The sequence below is a fragment of the Belonocnema kinseyi genome, chromosome 5 (genome assembly GCF_010883055.1).
Source record: "Belonocnema kinseyi isolate 2016_QV_RU_SX_M_011 chromosome 5, B_treatae_v1, whole genome shotgun sequence".
NCBI lineage: Eukaryota > Metazoa > Arthropoda > Insecta > Hymenoptera > Cynipidae > Belonocnema > Belonocnema kinseyi.
Window position 1 is genome coordinate 6,427,853 of NC_046661.1, and position 27,958 is coordinate 6,455,810.

A 27,958-nucleotide genomic window follows, 5' to 3' on the forward strand; every position below is an offset into this window, starting at 1 on the left:
CTACCTACCTACCTACCTACCTACCTACCTACCTACCTACCTATCTATCTATCTATCTATCTATCTATCTAAGGGTGTTCCCGCGTTGTCGTCGCGATAGGGCTTGATCTCTCCTCTAATGAATTCGGCGGCTATGCTGGCGGTAGCGTAGCTACTGGTAGGGTCTCCCAAGCCTGACAGGCAAAGAAGGAAGAGGAGAGGGACTAAGAGGAACATCTAGGGGAAGGAACCCCGAAATAAAACCAAACATGGTGGGTGTTGATAAAACAAATATACCCCAAGTGAGGAAAGATCTCACCGTCGATTCCGACCGGGTGCCAGCCCCGGTGGTCGACGCCGGCCCCGCGGTTTTTGGGGGAGGGGGCCAATCACACAACTTGTCGGTGGAGGAGATGGAGGTTCTGGCGGGAATGGACTCTTCTTTGAGGACACCACACAGAACTAGGTCCCTTTGGGTGCAAGAGGAGACGCACCAGGCAAAACGGAAGAGGCGAGGTAGCACTCCTGAAGTGGAAAGATCCACGACGAAGATAAATGCAGAAGTCTGCCAGGAGTTTATTGAGAGAGTGACTCACCAAGTCATAAAAATGGAGAAACTTCTGAGGGTGGCTTACAAGCCTAAAAAGGAGATCTGCGAAATCAGCAGTTTTCTGGCATACGAAGTGGAGATAGCACGTCTAATGGAGCTTAAAAGATGGTTGAAGAAAATCGGCGATGGCTCCAAAGAGGCGGTAATGGAGGAGTTCTTGGAAGAGAATGTGCGACTGCGTCTTCAGGTTTGTAACCTGAAGGCGAAATGCCAAAGTCTCTTGGAAGATCAGCAGCTCAAGGGTGCGGCAAGGGAGCCGATACCGTCGACCTCAGGGGTATCTAGGAAAATCCCGGCCCCAATGAAGTCCAAAACCCAGGTTGAGGGTGAGTGGACCGAGGCCCCACGTAGGAGGAGAAAAAAGAAACAGCCGCCAAAAACTGATGGAGGAAGAACGGAGGAAAGGACCAAAAAGGATCCAGAACGGGAGAAGGAACCCTGTCAAACAAAAAGGCGGAAAAGGAGGAAAATTCCCAGAGAGGCTATTGCCATCAAGCCTGTTGCTGGGAAAAAATATGCGGATGTGCTGAAGGAGGTTCAGGCAAACGTTAAGCAAGACGACCACGGTGTGTCTGTCAAAGCCATCAGACAGACAAGAACTGGCGATGTGCTCATAGAGCTCAAAGCCAAAAAGGAGGACAGAGAGTGGTTTGGAACAGCTCTCTCAGGGGCTCTTGGAGATAGCGGTGGCGTACGTCACCTCGTTCCAAAAGCCAAAATTGTGATTTACGACCTCGTGGAGACTACCGAGGTGGTAGATGTTGAGGAAGCTCTGAGGGCGGTTTTAGGGGAGCGCATTGGTGCTCCTCCTAAGATCAGCCTGACAAAAAGGAACAACAGGGGTTGTGTCCTTGCTTTCGTTAAGCTAGACGTAGTCCCTGCCAGAAAGCTGGAGGTGACTGGTCGACTAAAAATCGGGTGGTTGTACTGCCGGGTGAAGGCGCACAATGCCGAAATCCGGTGTTACCGATGCCACAATCCCGGGCACATTGCCAGGGAATGTACCGGAGAAGACCGCAGTGGCAAATGCCACAGATGCGGTCTGGAGGGCCATAAGGCAGCGGTCCAACGACCTTGAAGTAATGCGGAAGCGGTTTCCATGGTCGCTGGTAGACGTGGGAGGAGGGGTTTTAGTCGGTAAAAATCCGACACTACCCAGACTGTAGCTGGGTGTCTTTTGAAGATTTCCCCTCCTCATACAAAAAAAAAAAAGAACCTATCTATCTATCTGTCTATCTATCTATCTGTCTATCTGTCTATCTATCTGTCTGTCTATCTGTCTGTCTGTCTATCTGTCTATCTGCCTATCTGTCTGTCGGTCTATCTGTCTGTCTGTCTTTCTGTCTGTCTGTCTATCTGTCTGTCTGTCTATCTGTCTGTCTGTCTATCTGTCTATCTGTCTGTCTGTCTGCCCGTCTGTTCGTCTGTCCGTCTGTCATTCTGTCCATCTGTCTATCTGTCCCTCTGTGCATCTGTCCATCTGTACATCTGTCCCTCTGTCCCTCGGTTTATCTGTCCATCTGTATATCTGTCCATCTGTCTATCTGTCTGTCTGTATGTCCATCTGTCTGTCTGTCTATCTGTCTATCTATCTATCACCATTACGTTCGAGGACTATAGGCAAACTTTGCTACATTATCAAACTCTGACTCGACCTCAACGGTTAATTCGATGCGAAAACATGAAGTTCAGTCGATTAAGCAAAACAAGATCTCCCTCAGCTGGCGAGCTGATAAGAAGAGGCTGCTTCCTCGTACAACGGACACACTTCCATGGGGCTACAAAATCAAATCACAGGAGGCCATTGGTGTTGATCAAAACTAATGTTCATTTTCCAAAAAAAGAGTTCAATTCTCAAAGGAGAGTTGACGTTATGTACAGCGATTATTAAAAACTTGTAGACATATGTAGAAAAAAGTGAGGCGATAAATATGATGAGTCATTGTATACAACAGAAAATTAATTGAATCTTAAGCGTTTTTTTTTATTTTATACAACCTGAAAATAACATTTTTGAAGCAAATTTACTTCTAATTTAAAAATGCAATGCTAATCATTTTCCTAAACTGATGTAGCTATTTAATGCAACCTGATCTAGCAGATCGAATATTCCAATGTCAACGATGCTCGCCAACCAATAATTCGCTTATCTACTATTCGCATTTATTATTATTATTATTAAACCTTTACTTGGGTGAATCTGGTTATACATCATAGCCACGGACTAAGTCAGAGATCAGAATGCTGAGATTACAATGTTATAAGTTCATTCAAATAATTTAACACGATGGTTGAAACTTCCTGCGATGACGTTGTAGGTATACAATTACGAGCGGCACAAGCGGACAAGCAATGCGGAGGATGTAGACTCTTCTACCTTTCTTTTCGCATCACGATGTCAGGTCGATTGGCCGGGATGTAATGATCCGTTTGGATAGTAACATCTCAATATAAGATGTAATCTTAGCTTTCTAAAACGGGCATTGGAATGTATGTGTAGAAGGGCATCCATTCTTTTAAGAGTCCTAAGTTTAGGGCAAGTTGTTGATGTATAATGCCCGCTACATGATTATGTCTGTCCGTATATTCTCTCTGAGCCATTACGCGACAGCTATCAATATTAGATACCTCACTATCCACTTCATTTTGACCAAACATATTCGGGTGCTCGGCATGGATGGATTTCTGCTTCCATTGTATTTCTACTTCCTCCTTCGTTTCTGCCCTGATATTCAAGGCCCCATCTGAGGACAAATTTAGAGTCGTGTATTCAAGATCCGCTTGACAGATGGTTCTGTAAAGCGCAACATTTCGTTTGCTGTTAAAATAGTCTCGCAACTATATAACTTGTGACTCACACAGTTTTTTGACATCTACAACGCACCTACCTCCTAAATGTCGTGGTATAACTACCCTTTCAATCGCTGAATTTCTGTGGTGCATTTGGTCCGTCGTCATTTCTACGCGAACAATTCTGTTTAACTTTTCAAGGTCGGTGTTAGACCATTTTGTGAGCCCGAAGGAGTACGTGCGAACAGGGATGGCATATGTGTTGATCACCCTGATTTTGTTTGCCGAGTGGAGAAAACTCTTCATAATTAATCTGAGTCTTGTAGTGTAGGCAGTCGTAAGGCTTGTCTTAAACTATCGTATGTTGAATACCCTTAGATTCAAGAATACCCAGATATTTATATGATTCGCCTGCAGCCATTACCTCGATTTTATTTTCGAACTCGTTCTCTAACTCTGCGGTCCCTAATTCCCCTCTGATTGAATGCCCTGTTCTACATTTATCTAGTCCTAACTCTATTTGGATATCATTGGAAAACTGCTTTGTGACATCGATCACTTGCTGCAGTTTCTGGCCTGAAGTAGCGTACAGTTTCAGGTCATCCATGTAAAGAAGATGGGTCACTTGATGACCATCTTCATTATCTGAATTCTGAACCCATGAGACATACTGTTTAGTGCTTTGCTCAATGGATGCTACGCTAAATAGAACCATAGTGCGCTGAAGGAGTCTTCTTGAAATATACCCGTCGTAAAGCGTATTGATCTAGTTATCCTTGGTTGTCTATGATCAAAATACTTGATTCTTGTACCCCAGAACCTCATCGCATGGCTTAGAAAGTCAATAATGCTTGGGCAGATTTTGTAAAGTTTTAAGACTTAAAGCAACTAGTCATGCGGCACGGAAGGAAACGCTTGTTTGTAGTCAATGTATGCCATGTGTAAGTTCCTTTGATGCTTACGAGCTTGAGTCATAACAACAGCATCTATAGTGACTAGATCTTTGCAGCCTCGTGAGTTTTTACAACATTCTTTTTGTTCTTCTGTAAGAATGTCATTCTCGTCACAATGAGAATATATCTTATCTGCAATGATAGCTGTAAGAAATTTATAAATTGTTGGAAGACAGGCTATCGGTCACCTTGCCAACGCAAGATGCACACTCTTCAGGTACTTGTACCAGAATTTGTGCACCATGTCCGGACGTGGAGCTTTCCAATTACTTGCCCTTTTCGAGACTGCTGAAACATCAAGGCTCTGATGTTTGTCAGATGTATTGCCGGGCTATTGCTTGCCCATGCTTCCTCCAGTTTGAACCACATAGTGTCCAAATTGCATCTGTTCATTTTTCCCCAAACAGCTGACCAGTAGTTTGTCATATCTTCCAATTGAGGGACTTCGGTGCCTTGATAGTTATTTGGTTTTACTCTCAGTTCACGAGAGAACCTTCTTTAAGTCTTACAGTAAGAACATCAAGTCTCTGTCGTTGAGAGTCTAAAATTTCATCCAATATTGTTGGTGTTAATGTCTCGATGTGCCGAGGGTGGATGATTTTAGTAACATGGTTGATCAGCTTTCTGGTTCTATTTCCTTTTTTATATTGAGTTAATCGACCCGATTTTCGCCTTACTTTGCTGACACCCATATCCAACGAATCTTCTATGGTGGATGTCGATCCCTTGCTGGGACAAAAACTGCAATTGCAGGCATAGTTTTCCAGCCCAACGTTTTAACGGTTGCCACAGCTGCACAGTATACAAGAGTTGGCCCCTCTAATACAGTTAGTGCTACGTTCAAATACGTAAGTAAAACCTTGCTGTCTAGATGTGCTATTAGTGCACGCAGATCATTCGTGATGTTCATTTTGGGCAGCGAATACCTTAGTGTTGTTTCTACATATCTGAACTCTAGTAAAGCATGACCAAAATTCCTTTCCAGGTGTTATAGTTTTTCTGAGACTTCCCTATCCAAATCATTGTTAGCAATATCCAAATGTGGTTCTAATGGATCCGGTGCATGATGTTCATTATCCCTTGCACCTATGCCTTCAGCATCAATCAAGTCTTCGTTATCCACATCTTCCAAGGCGAGCTCATCAATAGGAAGCTGCAGTACCACTTCCATTTTGATAGCAGCTATTTCAACAACCGAAAGCAATCTCTTTACAGATATTGAGCGTTTTTGATCTGCCAGATTCTGCTCATTTATTTTCGTGGCTAGCTCTGTGTATTTAAGTGAGAAGAGTCTATGATGTTCTCTCCTCACACTTTGCCTACTTTTCTCTGCCAAAAAACAAAGGTTGCTGAACCACTGCTTCTGCGTCTGGTTGTATAAATTCATCCACCTCTGGAGGATGTGATGGTGTTGGATCATAAATATGTTGAGGAAGAACATGGATTGCTCCTGCTTGACCGTTTGACGCGGCTTTCTCTAACTTATGCTCATTGTCTTCGCTTTTCCACGCCAAATCAACCTGTTGTTTAATCTCCATTGCTCGGTCTTCTGTTATATGTAGATTAGTTCTGATGTCTTTCACCTTAACAATAAGATCTCTTAGTGCGACATTTTGTATATTAGAATACTTTGCAGCAAATTTTGTTCTTAAATTGTATCCTTTTTTCGTGTTTGTTTCAAACTTCGCACTTTCGTAATAGAGACGCACCAATTCCTCTTTCATTGAAGTATCCCAATTGATGCTCTCCCATGGTATTTCTGTCGAGATGGTGTTACGGTCCCCATAATTGAGAACCACTCTAAACAATTTGTCAGGAATGAATCCCCGTCTGTGTTTGCTAAACATAAACCAGACTGGAAAAACCTTCCGGATAAATTACTTTAGAGTGGCTATTAAGACGACCTTGCTTTCTCCCTGACAAACACGACCCTTTTAACGTGTTAATACCCGGGGAAGGAAGAGAGTTGTAAACTCACACCTGGCGCATCTGCGATGGAAGGCTTCCCCATCACGTGCCAGGCCCGTGAGTCTGAGTCACCGCGCGTCAGGACTCTTCTCTCTCTTTTCGCTCTCTCTTCCCTAAGCGTGGAAAGCGGCCAGCGGTCGCCAACTACGTATTCGACGCGTTAAAGGGAAAGGCCTCTTTTAAAATTTTAACTTTCGCGATTTCTTTTTTCAAAATGATTATAATTCTCCTCCCATTTTTTTTTCTTTATTTGGTGTCAGGAAACAAAAATGGGAGCTCTAGATTTATTTTTACTGATTAGGATTATATTTTTATTTTTCTTGAATAGGATTATAATTTTGTGTGGGAATCTATTTGGCCTCTTATTTTTACCAAATATTATTCACGCGAATTTTTCATCATGTATATAGATATTTTCTCTCTTCGTCCTTCATATTCATTTAAATTCTTTTATTAAGAGATTCTTTTTAAATATTTTAATGTTACATTTTTCCTCTCCGAATATTTCGCATACTTCTTTTTTTATTAATAACAAATATTGTATTAACTCTTTACATCTTAAAATACTTTTTGTGATTCCGATTTACGCTTTACGTTTTTTCATGTGTCCGTATTTCGACTTATTTTCCGCCTTTTCGTTATACAATTTCAAAAACATCGAGCTGAGCGACGCGCTCAGCTCTACGAAGGTACGGATGGACGGGGCAGCCGCTTCGCCCTTCCATCCGCGACGTGAGTGGCCGAGAGGACCGGGCCAATCGACGGCCTGACCGCCTCTCGGCCGATGCGAATAAAATGGGGTGCGTACAAGCGAAAGTATGCACTCTTAATCGGGCAACCAGTTGGGTAACCTCAGTCCCCTGGTCGCCTTCGGCAATACTCTTGTAAGCCACCTTTTTGAGATTAAAGAGTGCAATCGCAATCGAAAATTAATTCACAGTTGTCTTTCCTTCGATTCCTCTCTCGCTCTCTCGAGCTCTCTCCTTGTTATCCTCCGGCTTTCCGCCAACCATATCCTTATCCTCTCTCTCTCTCTCACTCCAACTTCCATTCCGGTCGGTACGCTCCCCGCAGCTCCGCCAAACTCTGTCCTCTCTCTCTCTCTTTCAGGGTCGGTAAGCTCTCTGCAGCTCCGCCCGCACTCTTTACTATTTTCAGGGGACGGTACGCTCTCCGCAGCCCCGCCTCGAACTCTTTCCTATCACTCTACTTTTTCTGGGTCGGTAAGCTTTCTTGCAGCTCCGGTCGCCTTTAGCTTTTCTTCTTTCAACAACCCAACATTCCTTTCCTTGCCTACCTCCTGTCTCTCTCCACCACCTATGCCTGGTCAGGCGAAGACTTCCCGTCCCCGTCCCGGAAAGCGCACCGCGTCCGCCGTCGCTTCGCCGCCCTCCGCGACGCCCTGCAAGCCGGTCTTCCAGAAGACTGCAGGCCGTCCTCCTCCACCTCCTCGTCCTCCACCCCCAAGGCAGTAGTACGTTCTGTCGTACTAGTGCCGGTGTCGGAGAGGTCTCGTTTCGCTCGCTTCCTCGTCTCGTCCTCTTCGTCTGCGGTCTGCGACCGTCCGGATCTCTTCGGGTGTTACGCGACTCCAGACACCACCGCCCCTCGCACCCCATCTCCCCGCAAGCGTCCCCACCTGGAGGAGAGCCTCTGCCCAGGAGGGTACGACCGGCTCGCCACCCACACCAGCAGACACTACAGGACCCCAGTGGTTAGTGGTCTCTACCCCGGAGGGTACGAACGGCCCTCCACCCGTAACCAGTGGCCAAGGATAGTGGTTAGTGGCCTCTACCCAGGAGGGTACGAACGGCCCTCCACGCGGTATCGTGAGACACGTCGTCTCACATACCGAACACCTACCGACCCACAACCACATCATTTTTAGATCAAGTCGGGTTCAGCCACCACCCACGTAACCCGGCTTGTATCAGTGGTTGGCTGCAAATAGCTAGCGCTATCCAAAGCATCCTCAGCAGCCAGTTGTTTGATTAGTGAGATCTGCCTGACCATCTCGCAGCTCACCATCGCAACCGTCCCGCATGATGTGGCCCCCAGCTGTGACTGCAGGGTCGCCCCGACGATCCTCGGGAAGCGACAAGAGTTTCAAAATTTTAAATATATTCTCCATTTTTCATTAATGGGTTTTGGTGTTCTACTTAGTCCCTCTCCTCTTCGTTATCAGCCTATTTGGCATGGGAAACCCTATCAGTAGCAATGATACCGCCGATATTGCTGTCAAAGTCTGAGTTTTATAATTTCTCTATGAAAATTAACCAAATGTCCATCTTGATCGACTATACTATCCACTATCCATTATTCCACTATTCTATATCTTGGCGGTACAACAAGAAAAATATCGTGAATAGTGTACACTTTTTGACCATTGATGTACGCTCCTATAGTTATTTTACATTCGACTCTGAGAGCAATTATTTTAATTACGGATACTGGTTGGTCAGATTCATGATGTTTATTAGATTCCAATATTCTTGGTGTAAATTCCAATAAACTTGCCATTGAGTCTGATTTTTCAAAATTTATGTCTCAATTGCAATAAATTTTTCTTCGCAATGTATTATTATTCGGCTCAATAGGCATTTCAATACCCTTTTTTACTAAAACATCATGTAGATAGCGCTGTATATCACCCATTTCATAACTTCCTGTAGGTATTTCGATTATTTCCTTACTCATGTAGAATTTATTTCGACCAATGTCTTCAATGGGAATTGAGTTGAAGGTAAGATATTCAACAAGTCCAAGAGCATAATTTTTGTATGGAGACAACTCAATTGAAGGAAAATACTGATTTTCTAGGATCGAAGAAATGCCCGATAATGATAACATCATTGAATTATCTATGGTGGCGGCTAGTCTTTGACTGGCTTAAAATCATTAGTCTCTAGATTTATATAAATTATACATACTTTGAGATTTTAATTGATTGTATAAAAACGCAAGGCATAAATGTCCACACACAAGTGTTTCATAATCCAGGATCACCTCGAGCAATTCGTTTGCCAATTTCGTGGCTGGTCCTCAGTACTGGTATCCAGGAATATGTATCTCTACAGGAAGATTATTAATAATTTTATTCAACAGAGCTTTGCCACGCCTTGCCTCTTTCGCGGATCGCTTACGACTGACTGTAGGTTTGTCACCGTGAACGATCATATCTGTTTGAGAGGTACTTTCAGACTGAAAACTGAACCTACATAAACCTGACATTTATAGTTTTTCACTCAGTCATAGTCAAGATGCAGTTTGGAGCACAACCTATAAAGCTACCTATCGATAATTTCAATTCGCTTGTACAACATGAGAAAAAATAAAAACGGCATGGACATTTGTTACCAAACATTGTACGAGCAATATTTTGTGGACTTTTCAACTGTGGAAAGGCAAATGCTTTGTTGGATGTATTAATACACCTAAATGGAGTGAGATTTAAAATTTTTGTTTACTCTAAATCTTCAAATCCACCAAAATACACATTTTTAGATAAAGTTCTGAACTCAGTAGCTGGTGTTGAGTACTATTCTTTCAATGATCATGATGATGTTGTAATACCAAATGAAGCTAATTCAAATTCATTGTTTGTATTTGTTGATGTAGAGTTGGATTAAAATTCACAACCGATGGGCATTATGATATCGGAAAGAAAAAGCAGTGCAATGTAGCTGATGCAAAAGATTTAGATAATGCAGTAAATTTAAATATGATGCAACATGTGTTTCAGCAAGAAATTCAGACTCTGCATGATGTCATAGCTTCCTTGCGAACTAAAGTTGTTAACAATAACATGATAATTGAAACTCTAGAAACTTTAATTGATATATTTTAAAAAATTTTCTTGGGATATTCCAGCTGAATCCAAGAAGGATGAAGATGTAGTTGCAGCTATGGAATCTATACTTGATAAAGTACGCGTACCATAAATTTACATGTTGATAGAGGCAAAGAATTTCACAACTAACATTTTGAAAATTTTATGAGGCCATATAAGGTAAATTTGTACTCGACATTTATTAATTTTAAAGCATCAATTTGCGAGCGATTTAATCGTACTTCAAAGAATAAAATGTGGATGCAATTTAGCTTACAGGGTAATTATAGGTGGATAGATATTTTCAAAGATTTAATGTTATTTTATAACGATACTAAACACCACACTATTAGAATGAAACCAAAAGATGTTACTAAACAAAATTAGGAAAAATTGCTGTTGAACGAGTACAAAAATTATAATGTGAAACAAACAGTTGAGAAAGCCAAATATAAAGTTGGGGATAAAGTACGTGTAGGTAAAATTAAGCACGTTTTTGAGAAAGGCTACACACCGAATTGGACAACTGAAATATTTATGATAAGTCATTTTAAGAATACCGAACAAGTGACGTATATGCTTAAAGAGTATCAAGGTAAAACTATTGCAGGCAGTTTTTATTAATAAGAACTGGGTAGAGTTATAACTCCAGACATTTATCTTTCGGAAAAAGTAGTGACAAAACGTGGAAATAAGCTTTTTGTAAAATAGTTAGGTTTCAACAACTCTCACAATAGTTAGACAGTTAAGTCTAGCCTGTAAGTATCTTTTGTATAAATTTTAAGTTTTTTCTGAATAATGTTGATTATTTTCAAACATCTGTATCTTTCTTACTTACACATCTACCTACCCTTAATCTAGTGAATGAAAAAGGCGAATTTGATTTAAATTACATTTATTCCGATTTTTCTTACCAACAGAATACATGACATTTTTAATTTATAAAGGTACCATACACACATCTGAGTTCTGGTAATTTCTCAATCACTTCTTCACACACATTTTGATTATAAAAAGTAATGATTTCAATAAACAGACTCTCAAATCGCATGCGATTAGTAAATATAAGTTTTTTCATTGCCTTACTCTTTAAACTTGTATAGTATTTTCATATATAAGATTTTACACTTTTCACAATTGGTGATTGCACTTTACGCCAGACTCTTCCGGCGACGGTTTGAATGATGACCTTCTTTGCACGTTGAAACCGGCATAACACTCTGTTCCAGAAGATACCGGTCGATACAAGGGCCGACTTCCTGGAGAACATCAAACGTTGTTTCTGGCAGTACATATGGATAATATTTTACTATTTCTTGAATTTTCTCCAAAGCTAATGCACAATTTCAAAAAGATATAGTCATGTGTATGTGGAAATTTCCACACTCGATGTATTGTTGCTTCTCTTGGCCATCAATGAAGAGTGTCATGAGGTTGAAGTAACTTTTAAATAATTTCCACTCTTCTAGATTCAGGGTTATACTTGCACGACGATTGCCTGCCTGCAGTTTGACTTTTGAGGCGAGCTTTCCGACTTTTTTAAATTTAGCTCCAACAATATTTTGTTTCGTGAATGATAAATTCAGGTTGTATGTGGTTGCATGTAGCATTTGATTTCGTGATGTATGAGGCATGATGAATATCTTACTGAAAGTTTTCACAGAATGAGCGATAATTGAAAAACTGTACAGACTTTTACATTTTTCTCCACAAATTCAATGGAGTTGAAGCGTCCACCCAAATACACTATTTCAAGATGCTGATCTTCACAGGCTTTCTGCATCTGCACAAACAGGTTTTTATCCTGTTCACAGAGTGTGACAATCCTTTGAGGTAGAAAAACGTAGAATTTGTTTTCTATGATAACAAGCTTTCTCGTTCCATATTTAATTTTAGCTTCCTTAATGTCCATTATTTCGTATATCTTGTTAACTTCTAGATCTGTCAGCTTTTTTGTTGGAAGAAGAACTTCATTGCGAGCGGTGCTGTTTAACTTCAGGAAATTTATTTTTTTCTTCTTCACTGTTTGTTATCTTCAAGATTCACATTTTTAAATTTCCTTGTCAGAGTTTGTAAATAGGTTTGCACTTGAATTACTTGTTTTAGCTCTTGAGTGTTCTTTAGGAATACGTTTAAACGACTTTTTAGCTCTTGTTGCATTTCTTCTTCACAATCTCGCATCTGACAACAAACTGAAGAAAGAGAAGAACGTCTTGTAATGTTTACTCAATTTAGTTCACATAGATAAGGATTCCAGGAATCGACGATGACGTCATAAGAATGTAATTTTGTTTACCGAGAAACGTGTTCGAACCTGCATAAAAAAGCACGACATAATGCCTTATTTTCTCCGTAATACATGTATCATGATACCATTTTTAAAGCAAAAAATTCTTAGAATTATATGTAACTTGCGTCTAATTGTTTCTGCCATATCAAATTACTTAACACCTATAATTTAATTTCATCTCCGACTCATAGTGTTGGCGCACAACAAAGGCAGCCATGCTTCATTGATGGTGGTTGCAGATCTTGGAAATTTTCAATGACGCACCATTGCGATAAAACATTGAACACATATTATTTTGGGGTGAAAAACTTCAATTCCGGAAATAGCAGGTATTGAGTCGCCTGATATTGCGATACTGTCTATCATATCATCTGCTATTCCATATTTTTGGGGCTGAAATGTTCCATTCTCATGATTTTTAAGTATGGATTTCCAATGTCGATAGTGTGGATCAGATACTTTAAAACTGTGTTTCGTTAGTCAGAAAAAGGAGCGATTTCAATCTTACGGCCTTCTGTGCTCTAATCGCAAGTTTGCTATTCATAGGGAAAAAGTGGTGCAGAACTCCCACTACCCATCTACAAATATTACACTTGGAGCTTGTACATATTTCTATCGTAGTGAAACCTTTTTTAAGGTATCAGTAATTGATATCTAATCCGATACCATTAAAATTGATATGTAATCTCACAAATTTGTAAAGAAAAAATTCAAATTATATAGTACGAGGTAAGAATTTAGTGGAAAATAAAGAATCCTGAACACCCAGATTAAACTGTCACATATAAAAACTTGAGGAATCTGCACAGAAACTTGTAAATTTATTCGAAAGTTAGGTTCTCCGCATATGATTCTTTCGGATATAAATCATTTTTATTTTTTTTTAAATACTTCATTTCTAATTACCTAAATAATAGTCAACTCAGCCTTTCCATAAATATAAAATGGTCCACATGACCAAGCGGCGGTATAAACTCGAATTCTAAAGATAAGAAAAGTTGGGGAATCGGTAACTTGAAAGATACGAACGTAAAAGTGGATTCCGCTCCTTCGGCATTTAGATTTTGGCGGTAATGCGTGAAAACGCAATACAAGCCTGCTAAGCGCTCGCGTATGTCGAATTCCAGACAGCGCACACTCGCAGGCGCCTCACTTTCAAATAGGGCAGGTGTAGAAGGGGGAAAATACTGCTTGCTCCTTTCGAGTCGGAGCAATTGTATCTATGGAACACTCCTATTGTTGGAGTTCGTATCTTTGATGTTCAGGTCTACTAACTTAATCACGGTGGGGTTGAACTGCCATTGGAACTTTCGCTGACAAACGTGGAATTCCGTGCTAGGAGTTTCTGGAGCCTTTCTAGTGGTATTTTATGAGCTAAGTTTAAATTTGCAGTAAATGTTAATAATTGTAGAATTTTCACACTGAAAATACTCGACAGAAAAAGTTAGTGTCATGAGAGTCTTGAAAATATGTTCCGTATCATCAAAAAGTCCAACACCACTGATCCTTGTTTTGTAATTTAAAAATTAGCATGGATGCCAAAAAGGGGTGATTAGTGGGGGGGGGGTGAACATTTATTTTGAATTAAGTTTAAATTAGCATAATATTCCCTGATTTTCTCTATCTCTGTTATTTTTTCACTAGTGAAACACCGGGCCTCCACTCGTTTCCCAGTAAAAAAAAGAATACTTATGCAAACAATGTCGGTTTCCCTGGTTCAGAAAATAAGAGAGCAAATTAAGGGACTCAGTATTTCAAGAAGAATACAGAACACTTATCCAAACGTGTCAAATATGAACTTGACAAATCTGCACAGAGTGAACCATTGAAATATTAAGGATTTATGTCAGTTCTCAAAGTTTGCTTTAATAAAATGTTGAGGAAATTATATAGGAAAGTAGTATTTTAAACTGTTAAAATAATGTTTAATATTAGTAATTTTTTAGAAAATTTTTTGTATCGTAACGGTATATAATTTTGCTTAAAGAATTATTAGCACAACGATTTGTTTATTTATACTTTCGTTTTATGGTTTTGAAAAGGACAAATATGTTTATCTACTATATTGCAGCAGAAGTAAAATACTTTTTACAAAAACAATTAAATTTTTGTAAATATTCATTCTTTTCAAATTACACCACTTAGTATTATACAATTCTTATGCATGAGTAAAGAAACAATAATAAAAAACATAGTAACAAGAAATAAGAACAGTAATTTTTAATTCTCTGAACTGCTGCCCAGTGTGGTGTCAGTCGGAATTTAAGATTTCATTCTTTCATGTTGTAGCTCGCCATTCTTGACCTCCACTGCAAAGCCTAAACTTAGGGTATTACGATTTTCCAACCACGGGAGCGACAGGCCTTAGGCTCATTTCTAGTTCTTCTACCAGGAGCGCCGGGACAATTTACTGGCGACACATCAGGTGACATGACACTTGACCTGGCACTCTCAATTTGCCGGAGTAACAACCAGAGTAGACCCCCCCCCCCGCCCTCACTGCAAATTAACCAAGTACCAGCCACTGTATACCACTCACTCCAAATTCGTCAGGGTACCGGTCACAGTAGATCCATGACTTTAAATTCGACGAAGTAATGGTCCCGGTAGACCTCCCACGACAATTTCATGAAAGTAATGCTCACAGTAGAATCCCCATACCCCACTCCAAATTCACCAGTGAACCGGTCCCCAGTATACGCATAATTCCAAATTCACCCAAGTGTGCGCTATTAACTTGTAAAAAGTCTGTTTCAATTGGAAATTACCTTTCAAGAATGCTGATTTAAGTAAATAATTTTTAAAGCTGTTTTAAACGCATGCAGTCGACCTGTTTTCCATGGGCCGCTTAGACATTTAATAGTAACTTTTAAATGTCAAAGTTATGAAAACTAATGGTCGAACTATTATTTCAGATTAGTATAGGAAAAACAATTTTTCAGTTAGATCATTAGTTTTCTTTGTCCAACACCTGCGATGGAAAATTGAACGCTCAAATTATCACATGAGTCTTTTCACAATTATGATATCGTTCTTATTCAAAATATTTGTTTTACAATTACTCTGAAAAAATTGTTCAATTACACATCAAATATAAATTAAAAACATTTAAAGAAGCTAATACAGTACAGCTGAACTTGCTTCCAGTTCATAATAGTGATTTAAAACTTTTCGTTTTCATACCTTTCCTTGACTAACGTAGTATATAAAATTGATTGTTTAGAATGTGAAATGTGTTATATAGTAGGTTCAACTGGTAGATTGCTTTCTACTAGGACTAAAAAATTAATAATAATTTAAGATAGAGTACAAAAAGTAACAAGTTGATTGCCAAACATTAGGTTAAAACTTTTCATCAGTTTAAAGATTTGTTCATAATTTACGCCATGAGCCTAATAATTTTATAAGACTTGTAGCTGAAATGTTCTTCACTAAGAGCGAAGGTAACAAATTCCTAAATATAGTAACTGATCTCGCAAACTATAGTGGATTTCATAACATTATTTTAGATTTTATAGGTTGATTTCCAATGTTTGACTCATATTTTTGTTATTATATCAACAATTTTATCGAAATTATTAATTAATATAAAAAGAGTTAAGATGTTCATTGTAAAACTTTGCTTTAAATTATTGCTGTAGTACCCATCTGTCTATCTTTGTGAACCTCATCTCTATTTCTCTAGCTCGGTGTAAAACACAAAAATCAGACTTTAGAATGTGTGAATCTTTACAATTTAATTGAATTTACTTAATGACCTTCTGACATTTACAATTGCAAGTATTAATATTTACAAGCTATTTAATCCCAACAAATTTTAATGGGGAGGATTGGTTTTTAATGACCAAAAATTTGGTTTATAAATACAATTTGAATAAACAAAACTATTCCTGTTGAAGAGAATATATAGACTATCGAAATGTTGAATTTATTCATAAGAAAGAATCTGTAACACCATCAGGTCCTAATTGTTCTGAAGTATGTGATTTTCCAACTAAAGCTCAGCGAACACGTACTGTAAATATTACATAACAAAAAGGGAACTTTTATACATAATCTTGTTACCATCGTGCATCATAACAATTACAGAACATAAAAGTCAAACTATTCTAAAACGTTGTCGAAGCGAAGATACGTAACAGTTATAGAATTCTGGAACGTAACTAGTATGGAACATAGCAATTAATTGTTGTGTCACGAGAATGTCACACGTGTTCTAAAAACAGAAATAAAGGTCACACTGTTCTGTAACACTGGTTCTGTATAAATGAGTAACAGTTCTGGAATTCTATTATGTAACTAATACATGTGTAGAAAAGAGTGCTAGAACTGTTATGTCACTAGAATGTCACACGTGTTCTAACAACGGAACATAAAGTTCACACTGTTTTATAACGCTGTGACGAAGAATATGTAACATTTCTGGAATTCTGTAATGTAACTAATCAGGGTCGTAGCCAGAAATTAGGTTCGAGGAGGGGCCCAAAACGTAGTTATAGGTTAGATTTTTTTCACATCTATAGGAAAATAGTAGGATTCGCGGAATTTCAGGGCGACCCGGGCCCATCGGACCCTGCGGCTGGCCACGGCCCTGTAACTAATACATAACGAAATCATCTCCTCTCCCCGCTACCAGCCTAGGTTATATGTCAATTTGTGCTAGTTTTTTTATGTTTTATACATTATCTTTCAGCAAAATGTTAGATCCAGATATGAGTCCTCTTGGATTCGACACAACAAAAATGTACAGTTTTATGGCAAAGAGATTTACTAAGACAAGTGCTATCATCCAAGAACAAGCACTGAAATGGCTACAAACATTAACAATCCTAGAAATAATGATTCCGTTAAGCCTTCTATTTTCAATGTTTAAAGATGGCATTGAATCAATGCAGAATTTAAGTGAAAGAAAGTATTCGAATGAGAAAATGATGAAAATTATACCCAGCGACAATGGATATGTAACGTGTGAGTATTAAACAAAAAAAAGTTTCTGCTACTTTTTCGCACAGTTTGTATATTAGCTTTATCTTGACTCGAACTATGGGCTCATGTTGGATACCGGAAATGGAATCGAACCCAAGGCCTCCTACTCGGAGCCTGCCGCGGTATCGTCTGAGCCCCCTAGGCTCTAAAAGTTTATTTATTTAAAAACAAAACCAGAAGGTGAAGCCTTGTTTATTATGGAGAGAATTGAAAATATGAAATCACATTACATAACTGTTTATAATGCACTATTTTAGATGTTGAAAACAGAGCGCAAAAGTCCGTGATTTTTCACAAAAATGTTTTCTTGCATCACAATCTCAGAATCTTTTCCTCAAGCACAGAGAAAAATTTACTTCTGACGTTGACGACTTTAGAATTAAATTTAGAGAAATGAAGTGCTTTTTTTTGGCGTTTTATTACAAATATTTTCGTAACAATTTCAGAAAAAGCATAAACAATAATAGCAAATGTATGATTTCCTATTCAATGTGAATGTTTTTTTAAATTTTCCCAATAAATATAACTTTAAGAAATATAAACGACGCCATCTTCAGTTACAAAACAATTTCAAGTGGTGCTCCCATGAACAAATTCTGGTCAAAATAATTACAGCTCAAAGTTTTCTAAACAGTCAAATTCTTTCAACACTTCTAACCCTACAGCATTTTCCAATACGCATTATCATTTATAACACAAGACTGCACTCTACTTAATGGCTCAACTTTGAATGACATTGCCCGAGTTATATAAAAAATACCGAAAAGTCGAACTAAAATAGTTGAAGCAATTCAATAAAAAATTTCAATAAAAAAAGGTTGATTTTCAGATGTAACCTAAAGGATTACTTGCTGGTTCAAAGTTAGCCGATGATTGTAATATGACTAGCAGTTCCTCGCTGGTTTGAAATTAACCACTCTATGCACGTGAAATTATATTTTTAGGTTAATTCAATACACAAAGATTGCTGACATCTTTTCAATCCTTAACCTAATATATTTAGAGTATTTTATACAATCTACTAATAAAACACGCTAAAAATGATAAAAGCAAGATCATTTTATTTACCTAATCGACAATGTATTTCTTGGAATATGCCTGACATTCAATTAATGAAAAACTTCTCACAAACGACGTACATGTCCTAAACATTGAGTTGTAGGAAAATTGAACAACAATATGGCTTTTTCTAATTTCTGGGGGTTCTCAATTTTAACAATACACGCCTTTCTGCTAGCGCAAATGCATTTTAGATCATATGAATAAAAATCATTCGAAGGATAACATCCCTGTGTATATAGTCGTTTGTGAAATAAGCATTGATATTGTCTTTCCTTAAGGAGCACCTGAGACATTTCGAAAGACGTTCAACATACGGTAAAGAAACTTTAAAGTCAGTTTGTTTTGTAAGTTTTATTTCATACGCTCTTTTTAGAAGATTTATTGTATATTTTATTAATTATTTCTTTGGTGATGTTATTTAGTAATTAAAGTGAATAATTATTTTATATTAAGGTTATTTTTAGTTGATCTATGTTTCCTTTTCAGAATTTAAGGGCATGCTTTGTGGTGACTACGTGACCAAACCAGTCCTCGGTTATGAACCTTTTTTTTTGTGTTCACTGTGTCCGAAGGCAATGATATATCGCTCCCAAAGTTTGGAATTTGGGAAATCAGACAATAAATTAAGATTGCATGTTTAGTTTAAGTAATAATTTTGAAAACATTATCTGAGTAAGAAGTAAATATGCAAAATTATTTCCATTTCTTTTGGTGTTCACTGCCTCCACACGGTTGAAGACATCGTCTTCTAAATTTGAAAGATTGAAGAACAAGCACTAAAGAACGTGTATATACATCAATATATTTATAATTTCAAAGAAAGTTTACTTAGAAATTGATAAAATAGGATATTACCTTTCGAAATATAGCTCTTTGCAGACCATTTTTGGTTTGATGTATTTCAGATTCGGTTATGAAATTTTTGTATAGAATGATTTTCATGTCTTTGGTCCTGACAATGTCCACATGGATTGAGATATCGTGTTTAGGATTTGGTAAGTTATAAAGAAAGCACTAAGGAACGTTTCGATACTTCAAAATTTTTATAATTACGAAAAAAGTTTTTCAGTAAAACACTATAGGATTGGGAAATAAAATTTTTAATCACGATAAAGTGGATGCATCGATTTAAAAATATTGAGGAACAGCTTAGAATAAGAAACTCGAAAAGCGTCTAAGATTTTTTGTACTGGTCTAAAATACTTTCAGGTGAATAACGAAGCCAATAAACATAAAATTTCGCCCATGGGCGAAAGACAAGGCTAGTCCGACACTGAGCAATCGACGGTATAGCATGTGCGAAACACAAGCTATATAATAATATATATTATTTCTAATGATTTAACAAAAATCTCAGAAGATTTTAAAAAGAATTTTGCTCAGATGACATCAAATGATGATATTGAGGTTTTCGATCTCCGACTTGTTGTTTTGGCCATCTTCGTAGGTCAAGAGACCCAATACAGGTCCAATGATGCCTCCAAGAAATCCTAGCATTGGTGTAGTTCTTTTTTTCCCCATAATTGGCGGCAAAGACGATGAATATTTTTTTTCAACGTCACGACTTAGCTCCTGCATTTCTTGGTCGATGGTTGCCTGAGATCTTTGAGCCAGTTCGATCTTCACTTCACATCAATCAAGCCATGTTATAATTACAATCGTGTTGGCTTAATTTCTAATCGCCTTTTTATTGGCTTTGTTTCTTCCTCGTTTTGTTTTTCTGAGTTAGAATAGGGACTAAATCTTGTTCCTGGAATAACTTCCGTTTGCGGTGTAGGGAATAGAGACATTCTAGATGGTTACTTGCTAAGAATTGGAGATCCTTATTTTTCCGGAGTATGCTCAAACCTTACACTGCTTCTCCTAGTTATCACGAATTCTTTAATTTTTTCTCGGGAATATTTCGGATCTTCTATCTTCTCTTGAGTATGTTCATTCTAAAATTTTCTTTCTATTTGTAGTGCCTCTTTTGGATGATTTGGTTCTTCTTTTTGGTTTGCATGATTCTCCAACAAATTTCGCACTCTGTTCGAAAATTCTTCATTGTCATCTCTATCGCATAGATTTATGTCTTCCAATTCTTGTAGGAGTTTGAGATCTGCCTCGTCTTCCGAGATGGCTGTACACGCAAGTTGACAAGTCTTATTCATGCCTTCATGATACCATAGCATGGGTTGATTTTCGGGTACTGACATGTCAAATTTAGAAAATGATTTCTGGATTTCTACCCTGAAATAATTTGAAGAAGGCTCTTCTCCTTCTACACTGTCACTATCCGTTTCATCTTCGGGTAGTGCTTTTATGACCACAATCATTTGATTACGTTTCAGGCAATCTGATTTTTTTTCTCAATATTTTGTTATGATGATGATTGCGGTTTTCAATGTCTTGACGCGCAAGCTGGTCGGCCCTTTCGTTCCCCTGGATACCCTTGTGACTGGGTACATGATTCCATACACTTCAATGGGAGCGAGTGCTTCTCCCAAGTCTTCAAATTCTGTTAGATTCTTAACTGGTTGATTATTCGAAGTGCTCCAATTATTTTGTTTCCAGTAATGGTTCCATTAGGTAGGACTTTCTATTACAAATTTAGAATTTTTCTTTAAGCGAAGTTTCCTTATCCCTGCGCCATGTGCTTTGACGGCAGTTTTGTTGCCGCTTCTATTTCAGCTACGTTGGTGGTATGTCTATCGCGTATTTTTCGTAATACATTTAGTGGTTTACCTTTGCCAAACGATGCTCCTATACCAGCATGGGACTTTCCGTTCGCGTAATAAAGACCGGTGGCTCATGATCAAAACTCTTTAATGCTTTCTGTGTTGAAATTTAGCTCTTATCAGAATCCTTTTGTATTAAGACATTCATTCTTTTCTCGGGACTTCCTGCAATCTTGATTGCTGATATTTTTTTTCGTTTTCATTCGCTTAAAATAGGTTGTTCTTGGAATGGATGGTTTTCCTTTACCGCCGATTGCGTCAGAGCCTCTTTGTTCGACTTTGCATTTTTCTTTGTAGTTGACAGTCCGATGGAATTCATTGTTTTTTGTTACCAGGTGCTGTTTGTGTTTAGTTCCTTTGGAACTTTTTGGCGTTTCATCTTTGTTTTCCTTTCCCTGACTCGCGGATGATCGGATAATAGTGTATACCCTTGAAGTTAGTTTAATTTCTTCGGTCTTAGGCTTAACCGTCGTATCGTCGGAGTTTTTGGATTCGCTTGGTCCACACGAAGCAGATTCTTAGTTGAGAACTGCGTTTCCCGAGAGAGCCTCGACTCCTATATTGATTTTTCCTTTCTTTTACTTAAACTTATATTGATAATTCTTGAGTACGCATCTCCATCGAAGTATTCTTATCCCAGGATGGTCTATATAACTTCCTCAATGCACTGGTTCGTGATCGCAGGCCAACATGCATTCCCGTCCATACAAGTAAGGACGATAAGTTGCTACTGCGTATAGGACTTCTAAGCTTTCTTTTTCGTTTGGAAAGTACTTAAGTTCAATTTTGGTTAAAACCTTCAAGTAGTACTCTACAGGCATATCCATGCAGTTTTTTTATTTTGTTGATACTGCTCCTATCGCATATTCTGAAGCGTCTATAGCAAGCTTGAAAGTTTTATTAAAGCCGGGATATTGAAGAATTGGTTGTTTACACACATATCTTTGTACCTTCCTAAAGCTTGCTTTCTCTCCCTATCCTTATGACTTCACATTTGTGGGGTTGTACTTTATAATTTGCTTCACGAACCCCTCCCAAAAGTCGCCGCATGCGTTTGCCATGTATTTCTAAATCCTTCGAATGAACGACGATGTCGTCCAAGTACTCAAACCCCTCTGATTAAGCAGACTATTTAGGACGTCGTCCATTAGATGCTCAAAGGTTGCAAAGAAAGTTGTGGATTATTTGGTATTCGTAATGCCCTGTAGACGAGGGAAATGCTGTTTTCGCCCTATCATCTGAGTGAGTCTGGACTTGGTGGTAACCGCTGACTAAATCCATGACTGAAAAATATTGAGCTTGACTTAATTGATCTAAAGTTTCAGTTATGTTGGGCAAAGGATGAGCAACTCCGATTACCTTTTTATTTAGAGCCCGATGATCTCTCGATATTTTGTTATACTTAACGCGTCTGCTTTTTTAAAAATAATCATCAGGGGTTAACTAGAGGGTGATTTTGATTCTCGTATAATATCTTCTTTTTTTGTATATCTAACGCTGCGAAAATATGTTGCCCTTTTAACCACCACTTCTTGTCCTTGTGGAAATAGGTGTGTTATTCTTAAGTTTATCTTTACTAGTTCGACTCTATTTGATTAGAGGTGGCATTTGCCTAAATCCACATTGGAGGACGGTGCTTTCAATTCTGACTCTAAAAATTGTTCCCCCGGGAGTGGATTCACGTCAAATCGTATTATTTCTTGCGGTGTGAGCACCATTTTAATCTCTCTATCTGTAGTGTTAATAGCATAAACTCTGCAAATTCCTTTGTGACTCGGACTGCAGCCTCGCCTAGACATAGGCCTTCAGGTATTTTTATTCTATGCAGATAACCTTCTTTAAATCTTGATAAGTCACTTCTAATGCAACCATTTGCCTTGTTCTTGCTTGTATTTTTAATATGCGAGAAAAAGGTTTAATTTCAGGGGCAAGCATCTCTCTTGCTGCCTGTGATTCTTTGTCGATAAACCGAATTTGCCTTACGTGATTTTTTAAAGTTACACGAGTATTATGTCAGAATGACATCTCTTCCTACCACGTGAAATACAACTGGTACTTCTAAAATATGCATTTTTATAGTGCCATTTGTGTTCACCAATCCGGAAGTGATTCCAGCTATTTTTACAGCATGGTATTCTTCTAGTTTCACCTCGTCTGGTATCTTACGTAATTTAATCAAGTTCAGATCAGACTCGGGATCAACCTCATGATAAGATTTCCGGTTGACGAATTCTACTGCTCTCATTTCAATTCACGGGGAGTCTGGTCCTCGATATCCTGTTCGCATGATTCTTATAAATTCTTTAAGAACAGTATAGTTTTTTGACGCTCGTCGGTGATAGGGCTCGGAGCCGCGACCTGTTGACCATTCTGGCTGTAGCTTCATTGCCCCAGTCCTAGTGAGTTGCTTCTGGAATTAATTCCTTTTTCCTGCTTGCCATGTCCACTTGCGTATGCACCTGCTTTTATTGAGATGAAACTGTTGATGTGAATTGTGATATCGGCTGTTGAAAAAACTGATAAACAAACTGTGAAGCCATATGTTGAAATATTCGCTGAGCAAAACTTTCAGCACGTTGTTGAGCAATTTGTTAAATATACATCTGTTGGAACTCATGTAATTGAGGTGTTTGAGTAACGAATAGAGCCGTTGATTCCGATTAAAGATTTTTTAATGGATAAACTAATATTTTCCTTTTTCCTTCAACTTTTTTTTGGTGGTAATTCGCAGATCCAGAAGCATCGTCTAAATATTTTCCCTTTTCAGAAATTTAATACGCGGTTGCAGTTAACCTTTCATTTGCATTCTTGCGTTCTTTAATATACTGGGTATGATCTTAAGACTCCGACAGTGTTGCCGGATTCCGGATATCGACAAAGGTCGATATTTCATCTGGCGGACATCTAATAAATGCTTTTCGAGCACATAAGACAATTGGCTTCACCATGCATTCGTTTTCTCCTGCTGTAGGAAACTTCTCCTGTGTAGAATGCCCCGCACTACGTTATTAAACCTAACAATCGAGTATGGTAATCAATAACATCCTCCTTGCTTTTCATTCTTAGATTAACTACTGCTTCAAAATACCACTGATAGTCTCGTTTAAAAATAAAACATTTTTTTTAATTAGGCAAAAGTTCATTAATATTTGCAATCTGTTCATCATGCACACTTCCTATTGCTCTGCCTTTTAACTTGCTCAAGATAATGTTGAGAAAGGCAACCCTTATGTTTGTGCTCACGAAGACGGAGCTGTTGGAAACATCTGAATGGAAGGTTCTCAAAGGCGGTCTTTTCTGTCAAAAAAGAGTATATGTGTAGTGTGTTTTTCTAAAGTCTTAGCTTCGGCTATGGACCTCATGGATTAACTAGTTTCCATAGATACATTTGCTGTAAAGTATAACGGAACGCCAGTGATACTATCATAGATATTCCGTTGATCGATGTTTTCATCTCCGTTGGTGCACATCTTGGTTTTGTAATGAACTGTAATTCAGGGGTCTACTATTATTTAGCAACTCAGTATTTTAGCAGTATTAAAGGAAGATTACACTACCGTTTTTTTTTACCAGGAGCTGACATGAAACAAGTATAAATCCACTACACTTATTTGTTTGAAATTTAAAAACATTTTTTGAAACTGAAATTTTCTTACGGTTTTTTAGTGTTAGGGGGAGGGGGTTAAACCACTCTAATAAACTAAACTACAGATTCGATTAAACAAAAAAATGTGCAAATTAATAAGAAAAGAAAAATATACTTGTCTTAAATCTTGGGATTATTTTGTAACTGGTTCGAATTTAGCCCGTAAATTTCGTGGGCAGAATACGTTTCAATTTATTTTTATTATTGGAACACTTCTTGAAGTTTTCTAAATTAAATTATTTAAGATTGCCAAAATCCTTTATATTTAAAATTCATAATCTGTTTCTCCGTTAAATTTTTCCCCTAGTCAAATTTCATTAACTACTATGTCAGCATCTGAGTCATCGTTATTGTCAGATACTGCTAAATCTGCTCCTTGCTAGTGGAAAGAGTTATTTTTACTTGTTTTTTACCACCGCTATTTGTACGCTTTCTTTTTGGTTAACCTCGAGTTTTGTAGAAAGTTTGGTTAGGCATCAGGATGGAAAGATTCCAGACGCTGCAAAAAAGAACTGCATGTTTTATCTTAATATTAAATAAGAACAAAATCCTTATATCTAATAATTCTTTCAAGAGCGGGAATAAAAAAAATGTACCAATAGCTAAAGAAAACTGACTAGGGATTCACTATTTTCTTCTATCCTTATAGGGATTAAGAAATGATTTTAATACTTATAAATATTTATATATATATCCCTACATAAAGGTTAAAAAAAGTAGCTTTTTTGAATTTCTGCAAATGAATTAAATGGCTAAGTTCGTTGCCTAGTAAATGAAATTGACTAGGAACGAAGCCTAGAATCAGTTTGTTGCGTTCCAACCCTTATAATTTGGACCTTAAAGCTTCGTTCTAAAGCCTCAAACTGACGAAATAAATTTTTACAATAATCCCCCATTTTATAGGTTATAGTGAGTCATCTATTTGTTTAATATTTAAGAGTTCTAATTTTTCAATTTCTGCTTTCGCTCTATATATTGACGTTGGATTTTTACTGGGTGTTAAGACGAAAATCATTCTAAATCAAACTAGAATACAGATAATTATACACATATATGTCAGGCATTTTATTAGGACATAAATAACTTTTTATAATTGTGACGATACTACATTACCACCCTGCGTTCCTTAGTTTCTAGTTATATTATACCGTCCTCGATACAAATGAGCAAAGAGAAAGAAAAGGGAATATCACCAATCCGATCTCTACTTAACTTATTCCAGGCGGGCACTTTTAATTTGCATAGCCCGATTGCTCCGGCTATTCTTTTCTTTACGCGTTTTCGCTTACCCACATTGTTTATAATTCAGTAGTATAAGTCACAAAATTTTTAGTTGGCTCTGAACCTAAATTCCTGGGAATACTTTCAAATCCTCCAACAATCTACTGATGCTTTTGTGAATTATGCTATCTCGAAGACACCTCGTCGTGAATTTTCTTATCACATTAAGTCCACGTACCCGGACCGCTTTGACTTGAAATTTGAAAAAAATTCGTTGGCAGAGCTAAAGTTACCCTTGAAATTGAATTCCGTGAGCCAATACCTACAGGTGGTAACTTATCAAGCGGTTTAACGTCCGTCCCACTAAACGAATTTGAAAACAGAAGAAAAATCTCTCGTACTTATGGTTTCGCTTAAGTCCTTATGTTAACTCTATCGGTGCCTCAGGACCGCGGACGGGTGCTGTAGATCGTGGATCTACAGTCAAATGTGAATAAGACTCAAAATATTTGTTAATATTTCACCAACGATATGCGAGCAAATTCGTTTAATTTCGAAATGCTACTTGGGTAATTTCTATTTCCTACATAGCATCGAAATGTTCCTTGCAGGAAGGTGTTTCCAAGGGGAATTCCTTCTGACCGTGATGTGTACATGAACATTTTTTTTGCACTTTAATTTTTTAAGATCCTGTCCCCGATTTAGATTTAATTTTGAAATTAACATTGAGCCCATATGTTTTGAAACGTGAAGAAGATTCGAGTTAGTGTGCGTGTGACTCGTACCTTGCTGCAATGTATGCAAGCGCAGCATATTCAATAGAGTTTAAAAAATGTACAAAGAATTTCATACACCTTTCAAAATTTTCACAAAAATTTTTAACATTACAGACTTCGCAAGCTTTTCAAAATATTAAAAAAATTTAATAGAGTTTTCTGGAAATTTCTAATGATATAACCAAAATTTCAAAAGTCTCGAAAGATATCCAGAATTTAAAAAATCTCAAAAGATTTTGCAGTTCCAAGAATTTGTAAAGATTTTAAAAAATTCAAATAATGTAAAAATATTTCACAATAATTACTAATTATTTCTAAAGATTAAACTTTCTATGTTACAACCAAAATTTCGAAGGTTTCTAAACATTCGACAAACCTTTAAAAATGTTCACGAAAAGTTCAAACATTAATAAAAGATTTAACAAAAGGTTCAAATGATTTTAATAATTTATGGAAAGTTTTAAAATTATTTTCAGAATTCTATAAAGCTTTCAAAGTTTTCATACAGATTTTACATTAGTTTTAAAGATTTTAAACTTGGCTAACATTTCAAAATATTTCAAAATTTCCACAAATTTTTCTAAATATTTGCAAAGATTTAACAAAAATGTCAAAAATCTCCAAAGATTTCAATGTATTCAATATATTCAAACCAATTTACAAAGAATTATACAAATCATTCAAAATGTTCATAAGGATTTCAAAATATTTCACAAAAATGTCAGAGTTCACAAAGATAAAAAAATGTTTTTAAAAGATTTCAAATGATTTCAAAGGCTTGAAAGATTTAAAAAATTCAAATAATCTTAAAAGATTTCTATATATAATTCTAAAGATTTAAAAAAAAATTCAAATGATTGCCATAATTTGAAGAAACTTCATAAAGCCTTAAAAAGTTTCACAATGATTTCCAAAATTTTACAACTCTCAGAATATTTAAAAAGAATTTGAATATATTTATAATTATAATATTTTATGATGATTATTAGTATTGTATTAATATTTGGATGATTTGTTTATATGTTATTAATATTATAATAGCTTTTTTATTTTAGATTGAATGTTATTTAAGATGGCAATCCAAATTCCTACTAATGGTGCTAATTATATAATATATATTGACAAAGCTGC

The 27,958-nt window shown here is 37.3% G+C and overlaps 1 protein-coding gene across 1 annotated transcript in view; it reads left to right on the forward strand.

Moving 5' to 3' along the window:
• The window catches only part of LOC117172902 (protein unc-79 homolog), a 1,455,529-nt gene that overhangs the window by 717,233 nt on the left and 710,338 nt on the right, over positions 1–27,958 (forward strand). The window contains exon 13 of the mRNA XM_033361197.1: positions 17,113–17,387. Within this exon, the coding sequence (XP_033217088.1) occupies positions 17,113–17,387 (275 nt within the window). The remainder of the gene's footprint in view (positions 1–17,112; positions 17,388–27,958) is intronic.